This window comes from Dryobates pubescens, chromosome Z, assembly GCF_014839835.1.
Source record: "Dryobates pubescens isolate bDryPub1 chromosome Z, bDryPub1.pri, whole genome shotgun sequence".
Classification (NCBI taxonomy): domain Eukaryota; kingdom Metazoa; phylum Chordata; class Aves; order Piciformes; family Picidae; genus Dryobates; species Dryobates pubescens.
The window spans coordinates 3,453,468-3,475,279 of NC_071657.1; the positions used below are offsets into that span (position 1 = coordinate 3,453,468).

The 21,812-nt window shown below is 52.0% G+C and overlaps 3 protein-coding genes across 3 annotated transcripts in view; 2 read left to right on the top strand and 1 right to left on the bottom strand.

Moving 5' to 3' along the window:
* The first annotated feature begins 2,571 nt into the window (after nucleotides 1-2,571).
* On the top strand, nucleotides 2,572-4,218 carry LOC128899488 (RNA-binding region-containing protein 3-like). Its single transcript, XM_054178841.1, has one exon. The coding sequence runs from the start codon at nucleotides 2,592-2,594 to the stop codon at nucleotides 4,155-4,157; it is 1,566 nt and encodes a 521-aa protein (XP_054034816.1). The 5' UTR covers nucleotides 2,572-2,591; the 3' UTR covers nucleotides 4,158-4,218.
* A 391-nt stretch (nucleotides 4,219-4,609) lies between these two features.
* On the top strand, nucleotides 4,610-5,635 carry LOC104300429 (SNW domain-containing protein 1-like; the record flags this gene model as incomplete). Its single annotated transcript, XM_054178761.1, has 1 exon — nucleotides 4,610-5,635. A coding segment is annotated over one exon (1,026 nt), but the record flags the coding sequence as incomplete, so codon positions are not given.
* A 3,079-nt stretch (nucleotides 5,636-8,714) lies between these two features.
* Nucleotides 8,715-21,812, bottom strand: part of B4GALT1 (beta-1,4-galactosyltransferase 1) — a 28,512-nt gene continuing 15,414 nt past the window's right edge. Inside the window, exons 3-6 of the mRNA XM_054178849.1 lie at nucleotides 13,932-14,119; nucleotides 12,412-12,534; nucleotides 10,576-10,680; nucleotides 8,715-8,898 (exon numbers count right to left, since the gene is read on the bottom strand). Of these exons, the coding sequence (XP_054034824.1) occupies nucleotides 8,763-8,898; nucleotides 10,576-10,680; nucleotides 12,412-12,534; nucleotides 13,932-14,119 (552 nt within the window). The 3' untranslated portion in view covers nucleotides 8,715-8,762. The remainder of the gene's footprint in view (nucleotides 8,899-10,575; nucleotides 10,681-12,411; nucleotides 12,535-13,931; nucleotides 14,120-21,812) is intronic.

A 21,812-nucleotide genomic window follows, 5' to 3' on the forward strand; every position in this document is an offset into this window, starting at 1 on the left:
AGAAAGTCCTTGCCTGTGTCTCCATGCCTGGTGCAGAGCTCAGAATGTTGTTAGACATCAGCCATGACTTCTGCCACTCCTCCTCCCTTTGCACCCCCTTAGGCTAGAGCTAGAGCCTGGCCAGCCAAGAAGGAGTCATTTTTTCAACTGCAATGCTAAGTACAAGTGAGCAGCTCTTCAACTCCAGCTGCTTCCCTGTGCTTCACTCCTAGTCCATGCAGGACCATCTTTGCTCAACTGCCAGCGTGACTGAAGCAGTAAGGCTGGCCAGCAACAGCTTTTAAGTGAAGAAGATGAAGACTTTGTTGACAGTGAGACTGAAGAGGCAGCTGGGTGCCTTCCTTGTCATGAAAGTCTCCATCCATCCATACTTTGGAGCCACTGCTGGCCTAAGATGAAATGTGCTGACCCCTGGCCCCTGCAGGATCCCACCCCTGCAGTGCAAGGGTTCAGCAAAAGCTTCATGGCTTGATTAAAAAAAAACCCAAAACCTCAAACACCCAAAACTACACCACCCTCCCCCCCCCAAAAAAAAGAAAGAATAATAAGGAAGGAAAAAGAAAGAGAAAGGAAGGTGAAAGAGAAAGACAGGGGGGAAAAAAGGGAGAAAGAGGAATAAAAGGAAAGAAAATGAAAAAGGAAGAAAGAACAGGAGAGAACAAGAGAGAAAGAGGCAGTGCTGAAGATGATCCCCAATACAACAGAGTGTCCCTGATTTTAACAACCTTCAGCACAGGCCAAGGAAGTGCAAATCGCAGTGATCAGAGCTGGTGCCAAAAGGACTCACCACAAGGAGTTCAGTTCTCAGCTTAAGCTTTAAATCTCTCTAAAAACCAGCTCTGAGGGTGCCAGCACTCGAGGCTTTCACGGGTAGAAAAAGCAGGTAGGCTACACAGGGTGGGTTGGCCCTGGTGCACTGACAGGAAACAAACAGAAAAGCCAACAAGAAGAGTACTCCAAACCCGTGCATGTCCCTCAAAGCCTGAGAAACTCAGAAGGGAGGAAGACACAGGTGGTGGTAACAGGCCGTAAGTGAAGAAGAAGAAAACAAAATCAGATGGCTGTCAGCCCTGCTGTGGGTATCTCAGCCCCGCAGGAGATTTCATGGCCAAATATGCAGAGTAAACACAATACATGGCTTATATATCATGATGCACACGCAAAAAAGCCCTACTGCTCCGAAAGAGGACTCGAATCACATCCTACTAGGCTGCACACTTACTTAAACTGGTATTAGATATACTGCTTATGATAATGCAAATTGCTTGTGAAAAAGTTATTCAAAAGGCTGCAGCGACAGCCGTGAGTCAATTCGAGTTTACACACGATCTGGCAAGGGGAAAGGTGGCTTTGGGGTGATTCTTTTTGTTTCAGCAAGCTTGAGACAGCTTGAAATAGCGTGGGAACGATCTTAGAGAGTCTCAGCAAACTTTCCAGGCCATCCTTTCACCGCACAATTAAAGCCATCGAGTTCAGGTGAAACAAAACAAAACAAAAGCAACCCCCAAACACCCAAAGCACACAAAGCCAGCCCCCCAACCCCACCCCGCCACTTCTCTCCGCCTTACCAGAGAAGCCAAGCTGGTGCCGTGCTGAGGCAAACAAAAACCCCAATCCAATTAGCAATCAAAACTCACTTCACACCTTCAGCAGGAAGGGTTATCTGCAGCCAGCTGCTGTTGCAGATGATTAGCGCTCGCAGAGCGGGGAGGGGGCAAAGCGAAAGGCTCAGGGAGCGGGGCGGATCAGGGCGGTGCCTTCTCACCTGGGGCCGGGGGGTCGGGGCACACCTGGACCCTTTGCCAAGCCACGTGGGATCCTTAGGCAAGCCCGGGATGCTATAGGCTGAGGGTTCCCGCTCCTTTGGGGAACGTCATGCCGATAATTAGTCTCGGAGATGTATAAAAGGAGAGAGCAGAGCAGCCGAAGACACTTCTCCGGCTGCGAAGCTCCTTCGCTCCCCGGCTGCGAAGCGCTGCCTCGCTCCGTCTGGTTCTTTGCATCGCGCCTTTGGACTACGAGCATCTCTGAAAGGCCTTCCCAAGCAGGGGGCCGTCAGAGATTCCCCCAGCTACCAAGGCCGCTCGGTAAGTAACGTCGGGCTGTTTCCTAGAGCCGGCGGGCCAAGCCTGTCTCTGATCCATTCGGAACCAAATCGTGCGGGGGGTTCGCTAGTTGAACGTCTTCTGAAAATTGGCTGCGGAATTAAAGCCGTAGGTTGAGAAGGGTCAGAGGAAAATAGGCACAAACCGCCATCAGTTGGACAGAAATTAGAAGGGAGCTCGGCGGAGTCCGCGGAAAGAGTAGAGAGGATGCTGGGCTCCGGCTTCCTTCAGGCACGGGAACCGAGACCACTTGGAAACATTTCCCAAGACCGTTAGTTCTTTAGCAAGTGAATAGAAGGGAATTAACCAGGTTGGCCAAGCCCTTCGAGAACATCAGGGAGCTTGATTCACCGTTCCTTTAGTGTGGCTGTAGGGTGTTTGAAGGCGGAGGGGGAAAGAGCTGTGCTTTGTTTCCCAACAAATATTCCTACTTTCTAACCAGTTTGTTTCTTTACCTTCAGTGTCGCCGCCGCCGGGAGCCCTGCTATGGCGGCGCCGGGCTGTGAGGAGGCGCGGGCGGCTGGCGGGGGGCTAGGTGCCGGCCCGCCTCACCCCGGCGTTCCGCCTCACCCCGGCGTGGCACGGCGGCGAGGTCGGACGCTGCTGGTGCGGCACCTGCCCGCCGAGCTGACGGCGGCGGAGAAGGAGGATCTGCTGAAACACTTCGGGGCGGTGGCTGTGCGCGTCCTGTCGGACCGCGGGCGTCTGAAACATACTGCTTTTGCTACCTTTCCCAGCGAAAATGCAGCTGTGAAGGCTTTGTCAAGACTGCATCAGCTGAAACTTTTGGGTCACACCTTAGTGGTTGAATTTGCGAAGGAGCAAGATAGTGTGCAGGTACTTAGCCAACCTTCTGTCTCAGAGAAATGTAGAAGTTCAGAAGAACCAGTGAAAGAAGAAGAGAAGAAAGAACCAACCTGTGTCACAATAGAAAGTGGAATTGCACCTAACCATGGCCTCACCTTTCCCATCAATTCTTGCCTCAAATATTTGTATCCACCACCTTCAAGTACAATTCTAGCAAATATAGCAAATGCCTTGGCAAGCGTGCCCAAATTTTATGTCCAGGTACTTCATCTTATGAATAAAATGCATCTTCCTCCACCTTTTGGACCAATTACTGCTCGCCCTCCTATGTATGAAGATTATTTACCAGTGCCTGTGCCACCTCCCCCAATCCCACCTTTGCCTCCTGAAGCACCTCCTTTGCCTGAAGAGGAAGAGCCACTATCTAGTGGAGAGGAATCAGAATATGAAAGTGACAATGAGGAGGAAAAGGAGAGAATGACCAAGTTGATGGAATTAGCCAACCTTCGGCCTAAAAGACCAATCAGCACGAAGAAGCCTGGTGTTAGAAAAAAGCAAAGAATTCAAGACTTGCTGAATGTTCCCCTGTGTGCTCCCCACAGGAATTTGCACCCTACGCTGTCACCGTCGGATGTCTTTGAGCGGCCACAGCACGGAGGTCATAGGAAAATAGAATTCCATATTACTGCAGACATCCCAGCTGTTCTTCAGAACAACTCCGAAAAGGAAAAGAATGACCTTTATGCAGCTGCAGAGGAAATCAACAACACAGGCTTTGGAAAGATTTTCCCAGCTCCTGGCTCAAATGATAAAATGGAAACTGAAGAGGAAGAGGATGAAATACCATCAGAATTTATTTCTAGAAGAGAGCTAGAAAGAAACAGGCTTTCTAGAGAAGAACTGGAAACATTCTCTGTCTTCAAAAACTATGAGCCAGGTGATCCAAACTGCAGGCTGTATGTGAAGAATTTAGCTAAACAAGTTCAAGAAAAGGATCTGAAGTTCATTTTTGGAAGATATGTGGACTTCCAATCAGAAGTGGAACGGAATATGTTTGACATACGTGTGATGAAAGAAGGCCGTATGAAGGGACAAGCTTTCGTTGGACTTCCTGATGAAAAAGCAGCTGCTAAAGCTTTACAAGAAGCAAATGGATATGTCTTGTTTGAAAAACCCATGGTGGTTCAATTTGCTCGTTCAGCTAGACCAAAGCAGGATGCCAATGAAGGGAAAAGGCAAAAGTAGAACACTGCACAAGGTCCCTTGTGTGTTTCATCTCATTCAAGTATTATCAGCCTGAGGGGAGAAGCAGTGTAATCATCGGGACCTTGAACTGTGCATAGTAGCATTTCTAGTGAAATAAAGGCACCCTCCCCCACTGCCTGGCTCCTCAGAGGCGGCAAGATGATGCTCAGCAGCTTTTTGCCAGCTCCAACTCCGCAGTCTCCAGAGCAGCTGGAAGAAGGAGCAAGAGCTCCAAGTTGCGGGGAGAGCGCTCCAGTGCCATCACGCAGGGAACCTCCCCGCTACGGCTGCCGGAAAGGATGGATACCTGGGGTCCTGGAGGAATTTGGAGATGGGGGTGCTTTCCCAGAAATCCACGTGGCCCAGGATCCCTTGGGCATGGGCCGGGAGATGAAAACATCCAAGGCTTTGGCCCTTCAGCTGGATGCAGAAGGGAAAATCAAGTTTGACGTGGTTCGCTCATTTGCATGGTGGAAGTGCAGAAGGACCCTCTGGAGCCTCCCCGCTTCAAAAGGAACAAGAAGATTCCACGGGGACCACCTTCTCCTCCTGTGCCTAGAATGCACTCTCCTACTAGAAAGGTAACTGTGAAAGAGCAGCAAGAGTGGAAGATTCCTCCGTGCCTGTCGAACTGGGAAAACACAAAGGGTTACACTGTGGCACTAGACAAGCGTCTGGCTGCCGGGGGCAGAGGACTGCAGGCTGTTCATATCAATGAAAGCTTTGCCCAGCTTGCTGAGGCTCTCTACATAGCTGACAGAAAAGCTCGGGAGGCAGTAGAGATGCGTGCCCAGCTGGAGAGGAAGATGGCCCAGACAGAAAAGGAAAAGCACGAGGCAAAGCTGCGAGCAATGGCTCAGAAAGCCAGGGAGAGCAGAGCAGGGCTCCAAAGCCATGCTGGAAAAGAGGCTGCAGAAGCCAGAGCCAGAGATGAAGCTCGACACGAGCGGCACCAAGAGAGGCAGCGTGACAGAAATCTTTCCAGGGCAGCCCCCGGGAAAAGGTCAAAGCTGCGAGGAAATGAGACCAGAGACATCAGTGAAGTGATTGCCCCAGGGGTACCCAAGCCCAGCACATGCAAAGAAAACCTGTATGAGCAGAAGCTGTTCAACCAAAGCAAGGGGATGGAGAGTGGCTTTGCAGGAGGAGAGGGTGCCATTTATAATGTTTATGACCAGCCCTGGAGAAGTGGCAAGGCTATGGCCCAAAGCATCTACAGGCCAACTAAAAACCTGGAGAAGGACATAGATGGGGATTATCTAGAAACTGAAATAAAGACCAAGAGGGTTGCTCCTCAAAGAGAGTTTTCTGGGTGTGTTATGAGAGGGAAGGGCAGAGATGGCCCAGTTCAGTTTGAAGAGGATCCCTTTGGTTTGGACAAGTTCCTGAAAGAAGCTAAGCAGCATGGTGCTTCTAAACGGCCATCAGAGAGGAGCTGTCCAGAAGAGCATGAGAGCAAGAGGAGCAGGAAGGACTGAATGCCTCTGCCCCATGAGAGGAACAGAAATGCACTACAAGCTTGGGCTTGACACAAGAAGGCATTTCTAATACTAGGTTGTGGTAGCTTGGGGCTCTGCCCAGAACAGAAAGTGACAGAATGTCAATTGCCACTGGATGTAAAAAGGAAAATAAGTTTTAAATAATCCCACTGGTCTGGTTACCAACATCAAGGTAGTTGTGTACACTCTCTTGTTCTGCAGATACTAACTTCTGGCTTTGCTGACCTTGGCTTCATTGCTTTTGTTGTGGCCAAGTACTAACAAGGGACCAGTCGTGTTCAACATCTTTGTGGGTGCCACGGACAGTGGCACTGAGTGCACCCTCAGCAAGTCTGCTGATGACACCAAGCTGTGTGGTGCAGCAGACAGGCTGGAGGGAAGAGATGCCATCCAGAGGGACCTTGACAGGCTGGAGAGCTGGGCACAAGCCAACCTCATGAGGTTCAACAAGACCAAGGGCAGGGTCCTGCATCTGGGTCGAGGCAATCCCAGGCACAAATCCAGGCTGGGAAGTGGCTGGCTGGAAAGCAGCCCTGAGGAGAGAGACTTGGGGGTGCTGGTGGAGGAGAAGCTCAACAGGAGCTCTCAGGGTGCACTTGCAGCCTGGAAAGCCAACCAGATCCTGGGCTGCAGCAAGAGAAGTGTGGCCAGCAGGGCAAGGGAGGTGATTCTCCCCCTCTACACAGCTCTGGCGAGACCTCACCTGGAGTACTGCCTCCAGTTCTGGAGCCCCTATTACAAGAGGGATCTGGAGGTGCTGGAAGGTGTCCAGAGAAGGGCCAGGAGGATGATCAGGGGGCTGGTAATTTTTATACATAGAATCATAGAATCAGTCAGGGTTGGAAGGGACCACAAGCATCATCTAGTTCCAACTCCCCTGCCGTGGTATTAAGTACATTCCATGTTTCTAGAGTGTAGTTTTGCTTCTCAATACAGCTTCCTTTGCTTTCAACTGAGTTGGTCTGACAATTTTATGTTGGGGAGGAATTTCAACCCAGCACACAGGTGAATCACAGAATGTTAGTGGTTGCAAGTGATCTCAAAAGCTCATCCAGAGCAGGATCATCTAGACTAGGTCGCAAAGGGAACACACCCTGGTGGGTCTTGAATATCTCCAGAGAGGGAGACTCCACACCCCCACAGGCAGCCTGTTCCAGTGTTCTGTCACCCTCACAGATAAAACATTTTCCCTCATGTTTCCATGGAACTTCTTATGCCTCAGCTTCCACCCATTACCCCTCGTCCTGTCATTGAGCATCACTGAGAGCAGCCCTGAAGAAAAGGACTTGGGTGTGCTGGGGGATTAGAGGTTTAACATGAGCCAGCAGTGTGCACTTGCATCTCTGCGAGCGTCTCTGAAAGGCCTTCCCAAGCAGGGGGCCGTGAGACATTCCCACAGCTCTCAGCGCCGCTCGGTAAGTAACGCTGGGCTGTTCCTGCAGTCGGCGGGCCAAGCCTGTCTCTGATAGATGCAGGCTGGATGTGAGGAAGAAGTTCTTCCCCCTGAGGGTGGTGAGACACCGGCACAGGTTGTTCAGGAAGGTGGTGGAAGCTTCATCCCTGGAGGTTTTGAAAACCAGGCTGGATCTAGCTCTGAGCAGCCTGCTCTAGTGTGAGGTGTCCCTGCCTACGGCAGGGCCTTTGGGACTGGATGATCCTTAAGGTCTCTTCCAGCCTTAACTCTATGATTGAGAAGAGCCTTCTCAATGATGCCCAATGCATAGGACAGCTGAGCCTGGGGAGTAGAGGCAGAGAGAAGAGGAAGCAATGGAAAAAGTCTTACTCACCGTGGGAAAGCCTGACGGTGTTTTAAAGCAGATGCCCAACCAGCACATAAAGTCCCTGATAAAGGCTCTAAGGAGAAAAACAGAACAAACCAAAAACCAGAAAAGAAGCAGCGGCGGCAGAGAGAGCGATCAGAGCGGCGGCGGCAGCACAAGCGGCGACACTCCCCCCACACAGCGGCTTCCCTCCGCCGCTTCTCGAGCAAGAAAGTTAACCCTTTCACACCTTTGTTAAATTCAGGTCAACAGCCTGATAATCCTCAGCCTTTGATTTGTTGATTCCAGTGGGACCCAGAAGAATTGCTGCTGGAGGTGAAGGGGTTCAATGGCTGTTGCATACCCCAAGATTACCCACGGGCAAATGGCCTTCTCAAAAGCGAGCGACTGGCCCAGGTGGCTTTTCCCCTCAACATCCCCTTCTTGAGTTTGCTACAACGACAGCTGTGGAGCTCCCACCCTGCTCGCTGGGGAAACTCTGGCTCGACTCGCTCAAATTCTCCTTTGAAAGACTTCAAACAGAAATAATGGCACATTGAACCCTGACTTAATTCTTCGACACCTGCTCTGCACACAGAGATTTGGTTTGGTCACTATGCAGAAAGGAAAAGAAAAATAACAATTAAATGAAAGGATATTGTCTGCATTAAAAAGAAACAAACCCAGTAACAAAATCTAATGCGAAGTGTAAACTTGTACAATTTCAGCAGCATTTTACAGTCCTTCACAACGTTAAAACACCACGAATGAATTCCAAAGGAATGTTTTCACCCACCTCATTCTAATCAAATCCCAAACACCACGGGCAGTTAATTGCTTGAGGCATCACAGTTGTTGTAATCAGTATAAAAGAGGGGAAAAAAGAAGAGTTTGGAGTCGAGCACTGCCACAAATAGATCAGATTGAACTTTTTTGGTGTTGTTTCCCCCCCCCCCCCCCCCCCCCCCCCCCGCCAAAGTAAAATATTTACAACTCTTATGTACAGCTTTTCTGGACTTAGAAAATCGTGGAGAGCTGAAGAAGTTGTGTAAGGCCAAGTCTGCGATTTAAAAAGAAAAACACAAAAAAGCCCCAAAACCTCCAAACAATAAAGAAGAAAAATGAAATGAAATAAAATAACATAGTGTAAAATAGAATAAAATAAACTACAACCACTTGTCCAACCATTTTGGAGACGCTTTGGCATGCCAAAAAGAAAATCAATGGCTTTTTGTTGTTGTTGTAGTTCGTTGAAATAGTTGTAAAAGCAGCAGCCAGAAAGCATCAGTGAGGCCAGGTGTCCTAGGGGCAACATAGTCAAGGTCTCTGCTGCTGTCTGTATGATGTTAGCTCTTTGGTGAGCCAATATCCACCGTGATCTTTGTGTACAGAGGGTACTTGTCAGTCCTTAACACCTTGTAGGAGAGGGTGTTTAAGCCATCCGAGTTCATTGTCTCCCTCGTGTGAGCGATTCTGTCGAACCTGCAGAAGGGAAAGGAAACATCCCCCGCCCCGAGAAAAGTAAAAAAAAAGCCAACCAAAATAAAGAAAGAAGGAAAAAGAAGAAAGAAAAAAAAGGGGAAAAGAAATCCAAACAAAGAAAGAAAGAAAGAGGGAAAAGGTTTAAACAAGCCAAAGTTGGCATGATGTTTTTATAACCTCTCAGCTGGCATCTGCACCTGAGAGTCCAGGTAAGCATCCAGGCAAGTCTCCATCTCCGGAGTCATTCCAGTCTCACCTGGATGCAATCCTGGGCAACCTGCTCTGGCAAGGGGGGTTGGATTGGAGGATCCCCAAAGGTCCCTTCCAGCCCCCACCACTCTGTGATTCGCTGCCATCTCTGCCACAATCTAAGAACAACCTGAGTGTCAGTAAAGGTCCCATAACCCCCCAGATCTGAGCAGCAAGCCAAGGCTATGGGCTCAGATTGGAGCCAGGAAACAGCAGCCAAGCTTTTCCACCACCAGGCTTGGTTTTCTACCCCAAGGACAGGCTGGAAGCAATTGCCTGGATCTCACTTTGCTGCATTACACCCAAAAAGGTGAGAGCTGCTCAGGCCATAGTGATTTTTTTTTAAGGGGGTGAGGGGGAATAAAAGGGCAGCAAAGCTGGTGAAGGGTCTTGAGATTAAGCCTCCTAAAGAGTGGCTGAGGGAACTGGGGTTGTTCAGCCTGGGGAAGAGGAGGCTGAGGGGAGACCTCCTTGCTCTCTCCAAGTGCCTGAAAGGAGGTCAGAGTGAGGAGGTCTTTTCCAACCATAACAATTCAGTGATTTCTATGGTTCTGTGTAAGGTTCATGATGAGAATAGAGTAGAATTAACCAGGTTGGAAAAGACCTTTGAGATCATGGAATCCCACCTACCATCCAACACCATCTAATCAACTAAACCATGGCACCAAGCACCCCATCCAGTCTCTTCCTAAACACCTCCAGTGATGGTGACTCCACCACCTCCCTGGGCAGCACATTCCAATGGCCAATCTCTCTTTCTATAAAGAACTTCTTGCTAACACCCAGCCTGAACCTTCCCTGGCACAGCTTGAGACTGTGTCCTCTTGTTCTGGTGCTGGTTGTCTGGCAGAAGAAGAGAGCAGCCCCCAGCTGGCTACAACCTCCCTTCAGGTAGTTGTAGACAGCAAGAAGGTCTCCTCTGAGCATCCTCTTCTCCAGGCTAAGCAACCCCAGCTCCCTCAGCCTCTCCTCACAGTGCTGTGCTCCAAACCCCTCCCCAGCTTTGTTGCCCTTCTCTGGACACGTTCAGGCAGAAAGGGACCTGGGGGTACTGGCTGACATCTGGCTGAACATGAGCCAGCAGTGTGCCCAGGTGGCCAAGAAGGCCAATGGCATCCTGGTCTGCATCAGGAAGAGTGTGGCCAGCAGCAGCAGGGAGTTCATTGTGCTCCTGTGCTCAGCACTGCTTAGGCCACACCTTGAGTCCTGTGTCCAGTTCTGGGCCCCTCAGGTTAGGAAAGATGTCGAGATGTCGATGAGGTAACAACCTGGCAGCTCTTGGGAAGAGAGAGGTAGGCAAGGGTGGAGGCGGCTGCAGGCGGTGCACAGCCGGGCCCTTTGGCACAGCAAGGAGAGCACCCAGCAGCGGAGCGCCAAGGGCAGGAGGCTGCCCCCCGGCGGTGCTGCAGGGCAGTGGGGCAGACTCACCTCTCGGGGTTGGGCTCGTTCTTGCGATCCCGGGAGTGCCGAATCATCCTGCACTTCCCGACCACAGCGTCCGGGCGGGAGATCCCCATGCCTTTGAACACCAGCCTGTGGAGGGCAAGCACATCAAACACCCCTCACAGCTGAGCGGCGTGGGACGGTCTTCCCACACCTCCCACCAACGGCCACTGCTTTTGGGAGCCCAGTGGTAGGGCTAGGGGGAAGGGATCCCAGCTAGAGGAGGGGAGACTGAGATTAGACGTCAGGAAGTCCTTCCCCAGGAGGGTGGTGAGACCCTGGAACAGGTTGCCCAGGGAGCTGGTGGAAGCCCCAGCCCTGGAAGTTTTTAAGGGCAGGCTGAACTCGTGGCTCTGGGCAACCTGATCTAGTGGAGGGTGTCCCTGCCCCATGGCTGGGGGGTTGGAAGTAGATGATTCTTGAGGTCCTTTCCAAGCCTGACAGTTCTGTGATCCTGCAATCCCAAATGCGTTTGCAGGCTTGTCAGCACCAAGCTGGGGGAAAGCCAGTCCTTTCCCAAGCAGGCACATCAGCATGGGGAAGAGGAGATGTGCCCCTGCTAACACCAAGGATCTGCTCATCCACCACACCCTCACCAGCACCACCAGTTCCTCCAACACCCCCAGCAGCCTCGCTCCAGGCTGCAGGCTGGAATCTGAATGGGAGGCAGCTAGCTTTTAACCCATCTGGAACGGAGCCAGAAGAGCATTCATTTGGGGGGAATGTGAAGGAGGGAGTGCTGGTAGAAACTGGAGTGAATGGTGGTGAAGAAGTATGGGGGGGGCTGCATGGTCAGAGCCACAATGGTCTCAGCTGGGAGCCACTGGGCAAGGGGCAGTCTGTCTTTGCATGCTCCCTGCAAGGCACCTTACAGCTGGAAAAGTGTCTGGTTTCACCCTCCTTGTGTCTCCCTTTTCATTCCTATTGAGCACTTTCTGCTCCTCAGAGCCTGAGATCCCCCAAAAGAGCAGGCCACCACCTTGCTCTGAATGCTCTGCCCCACCAGAAGGTTGTCCCCTGTTTGATGTATTAAACAGAAGTGCTGAACCTCAGGGATGTTCTCAGGAAGACCCTTCCTGAAGCACAGAAGGACTTGGGAAGCCCAAAGAGAAGACCATGCAAAGTGCTTTATTTCCACTGAGAAACATGAAGAGGACTTTCCAAATCTGGCCTCTCCTCAATGATTTCTGACAGCAGCTGCCCAGGGGGATGCAAAGCTGTGATGTAGCACAACCCCACATCCACCCCCGGCCCTGGGTCTTCAGCCTGTCTCCTGCAGCACCCTCCTCCTCTCCTGCAGTTCTGAGCCTCGCTCAGCTTCCTCCCAGGCAGGAACCCACGGCTCGTGATTTGGAGCCACTGACAAACGAAGCTCTCCTGGGAACAAAGGGCTCCACTACCAGGTTGCAGACTCAGGCAAGCCTCATGCTGCTCTGGGGCTAGGGGGGTCAAAGCCTTCTCCACCCTGCCATGAGCCCCAAATCCCCTCCCTCTGGGTGAAAGACGAAGGACAGTGCTGCTCCAAGCTCTGCACCCATGTAGGTGTTTGTAAGGCTGCAGAGCCAACAAGTGATGTGCAGCTGGGGCAGGGGTTGGACTTTGCCAGCCAGACCCACTCCCCGGCACACCCCGGGGGCCAGCACCCAGCTAGGAAGTCACCCACACCTCACCTCTGCCTCCCAGCCAGAGGGGAGGCCTCCAGAGCCAGGGTGAAAAGACCCCCCGTGCCTCCCCCAAGACCCAGGGGAGAGCAGCAGGTCTGTGCTCATCCCCACCCTGGAGGCACTCCAGGTGCCAAGGAGCAGGGCAGTCTTTACTTACCTGTTGTAAATGTCGTCATCTTCACCACCCCAGCCCCAGTAGTTGTTTGGGAACCCGTTGATCTTTGTGAACTGCTCTTTACTCAAGGCAGACACACCTCCAAAATACTGATTGTAAGGCAGCCTGGGAAGCAGGGAGAAGAAAAGGCATCAGAGAAGGAGAGGTGCTAGCCAAAGAACAGCCTGCCCACACCAACAGGGCTTGGCAATGGCCTTCACCCCAGCCCATGGCAAACCAGTACCTGCCACAAGTCACCTGCCTGTACTCTGGCGCCTAGGACTTGGCTGAGGTGCAGGGAGCTGCCAGGCTCAGGCCCAAGTACTGCTAGGAGGCATTCTGCAAATGGCAACAGGGGCAGCCTTTCCCCAGGGAGGGCACTGTCCTGCAAGGACAGGCCAGTGAGATGCACAGCACCTTGCCAAAGGGTGGAGGGCTGACACGCATGTCCCAGGGGCAGCAAGAGCCTTCTCCTCCAGCGGCTCCACCACTCGCCTCCACATTCCCCAGTGCTCCAAAAGACAGCTTAAAACTCAAAACTGAGCTGGCAGCACGACCCTGCATGCTGAGAGCCAACCACCTCCTGCTCAGAACAGGGAGACATCTGGAGACAGCACGAGCAGAAAACCAAGGCAGGCATCACCAGGATCTACCACAGACCTTTGGCTCTGCTTCAACAAGCAGAAGAAAAACCTGGAGGCTGCATTTCTGCTCTAAGCTTCACCTAGCTGCAAGAAGGAAAGTAAAACTGCAGCTGACAGGGTGCCAGTGCCAGTCCTGCTCCAGGCCTGGCTTGGCTCTGGAGCAGAGACCTGCAGGGGTGCCACCACCAACACCACTGCCCTGTCTTCAGCACTCCTGGTCACCACGGGTGGCTACAAACGTGGTCACAAATGGCCTTCAGTTTATAGATGAGCTTTTAAACTGTCCCTTGGGGATCTGGGATAGAAAAACAAAGAAGAAAGAGGGGGGAAAGAAAGCAAAGCAAGACAAATGTCTGTGTGCAGCAGCATGCTGACCCCAAATGCACAGCGAGAGGCTTCTCGCCTTGTGCTGCTCTCAGACACCAGGGCAGGTCCCTCAAGTGGCCCGAACCCAAACAGCCCAAAATATTACACTGAGCTCTTAAAATAGTGCCTGAGGCAGTCTTTTTAAAGCTGCCCATAGCTCTCACTGTGTGAGAGTGTCTCACTTTTCAGACTGGGTGGAAACACTAGCTGCCTTCCAGCTCCCAGCCTGAAGCACAAGAAAAGGGCAGGATGGGCACGGGTGGAGCTCTCAGTTTCCCCCCTCACCCTACCTTTCACTTTTCCAGAAGCTGTGAAGTTTAATACAGTGCTCAGCTCAGCCTTCTCCATCCTCCTCCCCCCCAGCCCATCCCTCTCCCTGCAGGGACTCAGAGGCCAAGGCAGGATTTTGCCAGAGACACTTTCCCATGCTCACAATGGATGGGTGGGGACGTGCAGCCCCGTGCCTCGGCAGCGTTTTAGGCTCAAAAGGCTCCCTGCAGAAGGGTGTCTCACCGAAATCCAAACTTATCCATGGATACAGAGAGGTGCCTTGGCTGGCTGTAACATTTGTAGGTGTTCCTGTCATCCATGGGGATGAGGTCTACGTCACTAAACACAAAGCAGTCGTAGTCATACTCTTTCAAGGCTTCTGTGAATCCTATATTCAGCAGCTTAGCTCGGTTAAATTCCTCTTCTCCATCCTAATTTAAAAACAAAGAAAAAGCAGTTAAGTGACTCAGATTTAACTGTTGGCATCCACAGCTTCTTACCTGTCACTGGACTTGAGCCCAAGCACTCCATCATCCCTGCAGCACTCATGGGATGTCCACAGCATGGTCCCCCTGGCATCCTGCCCATGGGATGGCCACAGTGTGTCCCTCACTGGCATGCTGTCCATGGGATGACCACAGTGTATTCCCCCTGGAATGCTGCCCATGGGATGACCACAGTGTGTCCCCCATTGGAATGCTGCCCATGGGATGACCATGGTGTGTTCCCCCTGGAATGCTGCCCATGGGATGACCACGGTGTGTTCCTCACTGGCATGCTGCTCATGAGATGACCACAGTGTATTCCCCCTGGAATGTTGCCCATGGGATGTCCACAGTGTCCCCCCCCACCAGAATGTTACCCATGGGGTGACCACACTGTGTCCCCCCTGGAATGCTGCCCATGGGATGAAAGCATCCAAGCAAACCATGGGGGCAGGCAAAACAGCTGAGGAGAGGCTGGACCTCTCCTCTCTTGTTAGGAGGCTCCACGAGGGCAGGTTTGATACCCAGTGGTCCCCTCCATCCCAACCCCATGCACAGGCATTTCAGAGATGAATTTCTGTGACACAGTTGCTGAACCACCTGGGCAAGCAGCTGGCTACCTCCAGAGCAGCAGAGGACAGCAAAGAGAGATGAGGTCCCTCTGGAAGAAGGGACCCATGCTGTGGACAGAAGCCTGGGCACTGCTTTAGCTTACAAGCCTTTCTGTGGCCAAGGTTTTGGTACCCTCTCCTTAAGCTCTGCCACCAGGCAGCTGTGGGAGCATGGCACAGCCTCTGCTGTGCAGCACGTGCCAGACCCGGTTTGCAAAGCACAGGGTGACACCAGGAGCTCAAGTCTGACACTTTTCCCTGGCTCCTGCTCCTGTGCCAAGCCCTGAGCAGTCATGTAGGTACAGGGGCAGGATGCTCCCTGTGCCCTGGAAAGGGTGCTGCTCGTTTGGGACCTGGCTGTGACACACAGCCTTGCTTGGTGGGAGGCAGGCTGCTGCCAGCTGCATCCTGCAAGGGCTTCAGCTCACACACCAGGTGCCAACCTGTATGCCAAAAAATGTTTCCAATAAATGTCTATAAATATCTGAGGGCTGGGGGTCAAGAGGGGAGGGGACAGGCTCTGCTCAGCTGCACTCTGTGATAGGACAAGGGGCAATGGATATAAACTCTGGCACAGGAGGTTCCACCTCAACATGAGGAGGAACTTCTTCACTGTGAGGGTCACAGAGCACTGGAACAGGCTGTCCAGAGGGGTTGTGGAGTCTCCCTCCCTAGAGACTTTCAAGCCCCATCTGGATGTGTTCCTGTGTGACCTGTGCTAGAGTCTATGGTCCTGCTCTGGCAGGGGGGGTCGCACTCCATCTCCTGAGGTCACTTCCAACCCTAACATGAGCCTGTGGCCCTCTGCTGCAATGCACAACCTTGTCTTTGCTGCTCTGCTGCCAGCCAGAGGACAGCATGATCCCAGGGACCTCACTAAGAAAACAAAGCCAGGAGGGCTGTCACCATGATAGGGAAATTGCTGACTCCACAGCCAGGCACAGTTAATGAAGGGACCTGTAGGAGGGAAGGGACTTGCAGAGAGTGGGGCAGGAAACTCACAGGAAACTCACACTTTGAGTTGGAAGGGACCCTTGAAGGTCATCTAGTCCAGCTCCCCTGCAGTAAGCAGGGACATCTTTAACTAGATCTCTGCTCTCCTCCCTGGGCAGCAATGCACCTGAGGAGAATCAGTTTGGCCTCTCTCAAGCAGAAACGTTTCAAAAGCACATGTGGCTTTGGAGCACAAGCATGGGCTTGCAAATCTCTTGAGTGCTTGCACAAACCCAGCAGGATCACACCCACAAACTTAAGACTACCAGTGGTTTGAGCAGGGATTTCCAATCCAGGACCCACCTCTGCAGCAGCAGCAGCAGCTTCAAGTCCTAACCCTGTGCAGCAAGGGCAAGGCATGGGGGAAGGTACTCAGAGGGCACTGCTGAAGGAAGATGAAGGGGTTTTTTGACAGCCTGGAAACCAAGACTGCCAAATTCTCTCTCTCCTATCACTCCCCACCTCTCCCTCTCCATGTAGAGCTGAATTTCTCCCCCACTGTGCAAAGCCATCCCCCCCCTGCTGCTGTGCCTGCACCCAGCGTGGGACACAAATCAAGGACAGCTAAAATACTGTGCCCAGGGAGCAGCAACATAAAAACAACACCTCCTCACAGACTGGTTAATAACTAATCAGTTTGGAAACGGTTTAACCCAGGCTGGCTAATGGATCTGAGGCTAGCAGAGCCAAAGCAGGCTCTTGAAACAGCCACAAGCATCTTCCAAAGGAAGGTTTTTAAAATGCAAGTGTCAAAGCAAGGTTTTCAGAAGCAGTCATCACCTGCCCCGGGGCATAAATGACTTCACAGGGAGGGGTGAGCTTTTGTGGAGGAGGAGCTGAGCAAATTCTTAGCACCCTCACCCAAAACAAAAGGGATCACCCAATAACTAAGGCGGTGGAAAGATGATCACCATCGGGCACAGGTAACAGCACTGAACACTCAAGTGCAGAAAAGGAAGGCAAGTCCAAAGAAGAAGACAGAGGCAGGGAGCAGCTGAGGCTATAGGATCAGAGGGTTTTCTTCTCCTGGTGAAGGGGGGCTGCCCAGCACTGCCTAGATGCCAAGCACTTCTCAGCTCCCATGGCACCAAACCCAGGCCTAGCTCCATAATCCCCAGTGCTGGTGCAAAAGGCTCCCGCCTCAAAGCACAGGCTGGCTCCAGTCGAGGGGACACAGTCTCCACACCCTTTGGTGGCTCTTTTCATAATGAAATTTGAAGGCCAAGGACACTTCAGATGGATTCTGCTACCAGCAGCACTACAGCTGTTATTAACCCACGCCTTCAGGTAGCCTCTGCCTCCTCTGGGTGACATTTGGGGATGAGCAGTGCTATGAGGAGCTGTGTTTTTAAGCTTCTCCCCAAAACATCCCAAAGCACAGCACAGTGACTCAACCACGAGCACCAGGACCCACCCCACTGCTTCACCCACCAGACCCCAGCAGAGCCCATGCTGGACCCCCGTGCATGGAGAGGAACCAGACACTTGGCCAACAGTCCCCATCCCAGATGGCCACACAGCTTCACTCTTCAAAGGCTTGGGGAATAAACCCCCCCACAATATCACAGCCAAAACCAAAAGAAAAGCCTCCCCCCAGCTCCAAGGCACTCTTTAGTAACTGCAGTGCTTTGGCAGGTAGCTCATGCAGTAAACCCCTGCAATGCTGTTATCAGCTGCAGCTCTTCCAGCTGCAGGAGGTTGGTTTTATGTCCTAGGAGGTATGCAGAGCTTTGCAACAAGTAATGGAGGAGAAAAACAAAAGGCAGATAAATGCTGAGAAGAGGTTTTGCTTCTTGCAGAGAGCTCTGCTCCATTACCTAAGGCAGTGTGGAAGTGCTGTGCAGTCTCTGAGATTCCTATCTCCCAGAACTCTGAAGCGTGCTGCAGGCTTCCAGCTTTGACTGCTCCCCAGCTTTGTGAAAGGAAGCAACAAAAAGCCAGAGCTGGGACACCTTCTGTGCTGCTGCTCCTTTAAGGTCAGCACAGGGCACACCACCACAGGCAACTTGAGAGAGAACAGATAAAGCAGAACTGAAGAAACCTCCAGCCCTCACCTCTGCCTGGCAGCTCCTCAGCCCTTGGAGGCTCCCTGTTATTTGCTGCAAGGAAATGGATTTGTTGGGACTTGCTTGCATAAAGAGGAATCATCCTGAGGAGCAAGGCAGTGCACAGGGGACTGCTGCTTTAACAATGGAGGTGCAGCCTCCATGCTTACTTCCCAGGCTTTCAAACAGAAAGGATGTAGTCCTGCACTTTTTTTCTCCTCCTGACAATTTTCTCCCTATGTGCTCTTACCCTGAAACTCAACCCATGTCCAGGTTCAGTGCTGCTACCCAGCACCTGCTTCTGGCTCCTGATTTTACTCTCTCTGTCTCTCTCAGCATGTCCAAGTCCATCTCCTAGTCTGCAAGAGACTGGCTAAGGAGGAGCAACCTGCTGCCCCAGCCCTGCAGGGCCTGAAGCTGACTCCTCCTTACACCTGGAGATGATCAGCCTGAGCAAAAGAACATCCAGGCTTTTTCATTTCCTACCCTTAGCTCTGCTCAGCCAGACTTACCAAAGGAGCCAGGCAGATAAAATCATGCTTTTAGGAAGTGTCACTCAAGCTGAAGGCCTTGCAAACCAGCAAGAAGCCATCTGTCCAGCTTCCCTCCTGCCTCCCACTTCCATTAAGGGGGCAGCCCTGTGACCCCTCCTACGGAGAGCGCAGCAGTGCAGAGGACCTGTGGCTGCATGGATCCTAAACTTGCCAGGTCTCAGGCAGCTAAAGGTGAGGATACACGTTTCTGGCTGGCTAGGAGAGAGCCATCACCTCCAATGAGAGGTTGCTAGCTTAAGTCAGGGATCTACCAGCACAGCCTCAGCCACACACACACAAGGTCCATGTGAAAGTCCGTGCTCCGGTGGACTTGAGCAGGTAGAGGCAGACTTCCAAGGCCACAGACAGAGACACCAGGAGACATCTCTGCAGGTTCTTTGTCAGAGGGTGTTTTGAGATGTCAGCACCATTACATGGGGCAGCAGGACAGAGCTACCACAGGGAAACCTGCTCTCTCATCAGTGTGAGGGGGAGCAGGAGCCAAGCACCATTTCCTCCTTCACCCACACACCTGCAGGAGCCCTGGCACCCTCTGCAAAATGACATGAATAGGTGTGACACCCCAGCCACCCTGCACTCAACACACACACATGCTGGAAAGCTGCTGCTGAGGGCACTGCAGGCGATGCCAGGGGCCGGTGGCAAACATGTGGACAACTGCACCCTTCTCAGGGAGCCTGCTAAGGCTCCCCCATCCCAGACTTCAGCCTGGCTGCTTGCACAGGCTGAAGTGCAGCGAGGAGAAGGGCTGGGCTAGATGAGCTCCAAAGGTTCCCTTCCAAACCCTACCATGCTATGAGGAAACTCATTTCTAGACCTGAGCAGCCAGGAGGCAATGGCTGAAGGCCCCAGAGAGCATGGGGGCAGCGGCAGGAGCAAGCAGGACTGAAGAAGACAGACACACAAAGCCACTGCTACCTTCTCATTTCCTGAGCCAGGCTTGCACAGCCTCAAACAGGTGCTACAGGTGCCCAGACCCATGTCCTCATCTCAGACTCAGCTGAAAGACTACTCCAAGCACCAAGGCTTGGGTCTTGCAGGGGATGGAGCTGCAGAGGAAGGGGAAGCATAACAGATGTTTCCCACTGGCTCCCCTTGTTAGACACCGGACACCTTACAAACATCACACCTCTTGGCTTCTGCCACATCCTGCTCTGAGGCACCCAGGCACACAGGGACAGCGTGGTGGAGACACAGAGGGACTCATGAGCTGAAAGGAAGAAGTTGGACATTACCAGTGCAGCAGTAGCAGGGCTCAGCGCTCCTCTTTCTTTCTATTGAGATGCAGAGCACAGAAGAGCACGTAGGCAGCGTGTAAGAACCAGATCACACAGGCATTCTCCTTGCTTCATTGAGTGATATAGACAGGATTAACAAGTAAAGGTAACATTTCCCCACTAGAAGGAAAAAAAATAAAATAACAAAACAGGGGAAAAAAAAGGAACAAAAAAAAAGGAGGGCAGAAGCAAAGGGAAGGACAGACAAGAGAAAGAGAAAAGCAATTGTCAAGACAGCAGAGAAATAAGACCATTTTCCTACTGTACTTCTGGCAGAACTAACACACACATTTTCTGGCAGCTCTCCCTCTGCCACATTCCCTCTCACCCTGGAGGGATGCATCCAGTGGGTCCCAACCCTGACCACTCTGCCTCTTCCAGCCACAGCTGGTGGGAGGAATGCAGAAGGAGAGGGTTTGTTTTACAAACCAAGCAGCCTTAACTGCTAGCCACATCTGAGTGCTGGCTGTGCCCTGTGTGCTGCGTGTCACTCTTGCTCCAACATTGCTCAAGGGATGAGGAAAAGAAGCACAAGACCCCAGCATCTCCTTTGGCACTTTCTGTGAGGGTTAACTTCAGAGCACACACACAGCCCTAGCACTGAAGGACAGGACCAGAGAAGAGAAGGAGCCAGCCAATGCAAGCCAGCATGCACCTTTGCAGCAGCAGCAGGAACTCCAACCACACTTTAGATGCTGCCCTGGCTTCATGGGCACCAGCACAACCCCACATCATTGAACCCTTCACTTTCCTTGCCCCTGAATGCCACTGGTGGGGAAACAGCAGCCCAAACTTTGTGCTGTTGCTCACCCACCAGTGATGCCTCTGGGTTGTGGGTGGGCAGCTCTCCATGGTCTTCTGTAGCTAAACAGCAGCCTCTGCTTCAGGACCATTGCTGGAAGCCACATCACACCCTCACTTCTGAGCCATGCTCAGAAGAGGGAGGCATGCTGCCCTGCCACCTTCACCCACCTGCACCCATGGTGAGAAGCATGGCTCAAGCAACCATCTGGCACCAAGAGAGAGGCTGCACATGCAAGGAAATGCAGCCTGAAGGACAAAGGGACAGGGCTGGCCCTGCATTGCTGGACCACAGCAGCACCAGCTGCTCTTTGTGTTGCACACAAAGTGTGGCCTTACAGGGCTTAATTTTAGGGCACAGCTTGCCAGTCCACACACTGCAGAATCAGCCTCGTGTCTTCAAGATGCAAACAGCTGGAGCATCTTGGCTTGCTGTGCTTGAGAGTTACCACTAACCTCCCCACAAACTGCTTTTGCCCAGATCTCCAGGCACCCTGGAAATGAGCAAAGTTAAGAGAATTCCTAGTAAGAGAGAGAGAGAGCACTGGTTTGGTTTTTCCCTCTTATTTTTCTTTCTAGGAGTAGTTGTCCCCATTTCTTTCAACTCTGTGAGGGAATTTCTTGCTTGGGTGACCAGTTTTAAATATTCATGGTGCTTGGCAAGTCAAAAGTCACCAGCTGGCCTGCATGCTTAAGGAGTCACATCTAAAGAAGCATCTTGTTTCACCTCAGGTGTTTGTCTGTTTGTGTAAGAGAGCTGAGAAAGCAGGACACAAATACATATCCAAGAGAGAAACCCCACTGCAAGGCTGTCCAGCCAGGGTGGGTGGTCTCTGCTGGGGCTCTCAGAACTGCATCTGCCCTCCTTCCACGCTGCAGCCCATGCAAATATCTGCACAGCTGAAGTGTTCCCAAGTGTGAACAACACCCACTTATTTCACCCCCACTGCAGCTTGTCTGGAGTGACACAAGTCTCCTTTTTTTAGTGTTTTTAGAGACAGGTATTAAAAGAAGAATCCCCACAACAGTCCCCCTGTCACTCCTTGTCTCTTTTCTCTTCACCTGAAGACAATCACCCACCTGCTCCACTGCCAACAGCTTTGCCTTCTCCATCCTGACACTTGGTGCATCACTACTACCATGAACAGAAGTGGCTTGAGAAAGTAAGTGAAACCCCACAGCTCCAGGGCACACTCAGTGCCAGGTTGGCCACTAATGCTACCACCTCACCTGAAGGTGCTGCAATTCCTGCAGCAGCTGGGAAAAAAAAAGGAATATTTGGGAAGAGATGTTCAACTGGGCTGTGCTATCAGGGATTTGTTTTCTTTTACCCTCCTTACAAAGGGGTTTCTTTAACC

Excerpts from the sequence above, each read along its gene's own strand:
- LOC128899488 (XM_054178841.1), top strand. The coding sequence starts at position 2,592 with ATGGCGGCGCCGGGCTGTGAGGAGGCGCGGGCGGCTGGCGGGGGGCTA.